The 3054-nt window shown below is 36.7% G+C and overlaps 2 protein-coding genes across 2 annotated transcripts; one reads left to right on the top strand and one right to left on the bottom strand.

Moving 5' to 3' along the window:
* The first annotated feature begins 474 nt into the window (after nucleotides 1-474).
* On the top strand, nucleotides 475-1525 carry LOC118752438 (succinate dehydrogenase assembly factor 3, mitochondrial-like). Its single transcript, XM_036487356.1, has 4 exons — nucleotides 475-691; nucleotides 747-855; nucleotides 926-1035; nucleotides 1312-1525. The coding sequence occupies exons 2-4, from the start codon at nucleotides 774-776 to the stop codon at nucleotides 1489-1491; spliced, it is 372 nt and encodes a 123-aa protein (XP_036343249.1). The 5' UTR covers nucleotides 475-691; nucleotides 747-773; the 3' UTR covers nucleotides 1492-1525.
* Nucleotides 1504-2192, bottom strand: LOC118752437 (dihydrofolate reductase-like). Its single transcript, XM_036487355.1, has 2 exons — nucleotides 2072-2192; nucleotides 1504-2008 (listed from the first exon to the last, which is right to left on the bottom strand). The coding sequence occupies exons 1-2, from the start codon at nucleotides 2149-2151 to the stop codon at nucleotides 1522-1524; spliced, it is 567 nt and encodes a 188-aa protein (XP_036343248.1). The 5' UTR covers nucleotides 2152-2192; the 3' UTR covers nucleotides 1504-1521.
* Nucleotides 2193-3054: the final 862 nt, after the last annotated feature.

Here is a 3054-nt window from a genome sequence, read left to right as displayed (position 1 = left end):
CAGGAAAAATGTTCCCGTACTCCAAAACCCTCCAAAATCCTGTAAACGAGAGCGACTTTTGGAGAGTTGTGTAGAGAATGAAGTTGCAAGATTTTACTTAAACTTGTTCTTCTGGTAAAATCATGAAAAGTGTCAAGCAATCACTGGTTGACGTTTTTATAGGAAAAATGTTTTTTTGTTCCCGTACTTGTTGTTATTATTCACTTTTTACTCTCACTTCAGAGAGTAATTTTGCTGTTTGACAGTTTTACAGGATTTTTCACGAAAAGTATTGGATCAGGGCTTTTACCAGAGGAAAAAAAATCTTGCAACTGCATTCTCTACACAACTCTCCAAAAGTCGCTCTCATTTACAGGATTTTGGAGTACGGGAACATTTTTCCTGCAACTTCCTGCAAGTTCGTATAAAATCCTGTAAGTTCATGGAGTACTGGATCAGAGCTATTCTTGGGTTACTATACAAACCTACAACTATTAAGAACCAACGAGATGAAAATTCTGCTGCTCCGATATCACATCCTTACGTCTTTAAGAAAAGACTGCCAACTTCTATCACATTTTTCGAACTCCGTACACTGTGCACAAGTATGCCGGACTATCGATAGTTCCAAATTACAATCGAAGTAGCGAAAAAAAAAAAACATCGATAGTTTTGCACCACTTCAAGCAACTACATCTGAAATTCCTCAAAAGTTAGTTTTTGATCTATTATCAGCTGTTCAATAGTTAACCGTTTATAATTACAAGATAGTAAATAATTGCTTCACCAAATAGATGTCTAAAATAATAGTAGATCAATTAAGCCACGCACAAAAGGTGCGTATTTTATATAAGACGATATTACGTTTGCATAGAGGTAATTTATAACATCACCGCAAGTTTACCGTCATGCAATCATGGTCACTAATGCGATTGTCCGTTTTCAGGTTTACCACAGGAGCTACGAGATTTGGGTGATAAATATGCGCGCGACGAATTTCGGCGGCATCTTGCCTGCTCACCTATGGAAGCACAACTATTTATGACTGAATGGGCTGTAAGGGATTGAAAAACATGCCTCGGCTATTTCCAAAACAGAACCATTAGTATTTTTATGAAACCCGGGTGACGATATTAGCCAAGGTTTTTTTTAAATGAAACCATCACTCTCAGAAAGAACATAGAAAGGAGTTGGACGCATATTTAAGATGTGGGCGTCCCCCTTTCCCCCGTGTCTTCAAAGCGTGGTTCCCTATTGGAAAATTTCACCCATGCTTTTTTAACGAGTCGTATATATGATTTTCCTAATGTGTTTAATACACTTATTTTACAGAAATATGCCGTGACGATTACCTCACAACTAGGGCTAAAGGGTAAACCAACGGGGACACTAGGGGGCGAATTGGACACTAGAATTGTTGAAATGCTTAAAGACGATCAAGTAGTACAATTATATGAACTAATGATAGCTGCCAAGGGCCTTGAAGATACGAATACCGTGAAAACGAAATAAAATGCAGTTTCCTTCAAATAGGTACCTGATTTAATCAAGAATTGTTTGCTTCTCTAACACTTTATATACATATCGAATGCCGTCCTCCACTTGAACACCCAGGGGTAGGAAAGGATCAGGTTTGGCTTCTTTGAAATCATCGGGAATCTTAGGGAAAAATGTGTCGCATTCAAAATCTTTCAGAATTTCGGTCAAATATATCCGATCACAACGGGGCGAAGCCATAGCCTCCTTGTACACTCCGCTTCCACCAACGATCCAAACCTTTTCAATTTGCTGCTTGAGATCAGACTGTTCTAAATGTTGCATTGCTGTTTCTAAACTCGGGTAGAGCAGCACATTATCTGGTAACTCAGATCGTTTGAGTGTTGTACTCAATACGATATTTAGACGACCGAATAATGGCCGCTTATTTTCAGGTATACAAAAGAATGTTCTTCGCCCCATAATCACCACGTTTTGCTTCTCTGGATTTTCCCGCCGCCTAGTTGTAGTCGAAAAGTATTTAAGTTCTGATCTGTCAAATATATAATTTCAAACAAATATTAAATAGCCTGTGATTCGCACAAATGTTACACACCTAAGGCGCCATGGTAATTCACCTTTCAGACCTATACCGAAATTCTCACAAACTGCAACAATTAAATTAAAAGTTAGCATTTTATTCAAATAGCTAGTGATAGAACGATTCGAGTAACGAGTACTGAGTGGTATCGAGAACTCGATACTTTTTCACAAGTACAGAGTAAATATCGACGAGCTAAGAACTTTTAAGAAAATTTTTTTTTAAATTACCCAATAAATATTGTGGCGACGTTCGAATATTAACTTCAATATCCAATATGAATGTTATGAAAATGAACATAAAGCTCATTTTTTTCAATACTGTCATAACTCAAAAAACCGAAAGCTCGAGAAACACGCCTTTAAAGTTTTTAATTCACATATCGTAACCCTCATGCCAGAAGCATGAATGTGCAAATTTATCAGTTTTGAGTTATTGGGTTGACTTGGGTTATTTTTCGATTTTCTATGTTATACCAAAACCCTGGATATCATGCGTACACGGAAAGTAAATATTTTACAATTTCGTTTGCAAAAATGTAGAGCTAAGTCTCGCAAAAAAACTTTCGAACTTGATTTCCCAAAATTTTCTTTTATACACATTCATGTTTATGGCATACGGGCGACGATATGCATACTCCAATACTAATAATTAATACATATTTTGTTCTAGTGAGCTACTGGTAATTGGCACAGTTATGAAATTTTTACACACCCTAGAAGAAAATGTAACGGTCATTTCAACATTGGCTTCAGGTAAAAATGTTTCAATAATTGAAAAACGAATATCTTGCCTCCCCTTTGATAATGAACTCGACAACTTGGCCACTCTCCAGCATAAGGCAGCCGTCGTTAACCCATATATACTACCTTCGTTGTGAAATCCAGCCCATTCTTGAAGAAAATTTTTATAAAAGATATCTTATTTTTCCAATAGAGAATGGGCTTAACCACATTTGCTTCTCGTCTTCTACATTTGCATTTCATTTTCAAAGTAAA

Source organism: Rhagoletis pomonella, unplaced genomic scaffold, assembly GCF_013731165.1.
Source record: "Rhagoletis pomonella isolate Grant_MI unplaced genomic scaffold, Rhpom_1.0 Rhpom_scaffold_01508, whole genome shotgun sequence".
Lineage (NCBI taxonomy): Eukaryota > Metazoa > Arthropoda > Insecta > Diptera > Tephritidae > Rhagoletis > Rhagoletis pomonella.
Note: the sequence above shows the minus strand (reverse complement) of the source record. Positions and strands in the feature narration are given on the sequence as shown.

Coding starts and splice junctions, on each gene's coding strand:
- LOC118752438 (XM_036487356.1), top strand. CDS start 774: ATGTCTAAAATAATAGTAGATCAATTAAGCCACGCACAAAAGGTGCGT. Junction 856..925: donor GATATTACGTTTGCATAGAG/GTAATTTATAAC, acceptor GTCCGTTTTCAG/GTTTACCACAGGAGCTACGA. Junction 1,036..1,311: donor TATTTATGACTGAATGGGCT/GTAAGGGATTGA, acceptor CTTATTTTACAG/AAATATGCCGTGACGATTAC.
- LOC118752437 (XM_036487355.1), bottom strand. CDS start 2,151: ATGCTAACTTTTAATTTAATTGTTGCAGTTTGTGAGAATTTCGGTATA. Junction 2,009..2,071: donor GAATTACCATGGCGCCTTAG/GTGTGTAACATT, acceptor TATATTTGACAG/ATCAGAACTTAAATACTTTT.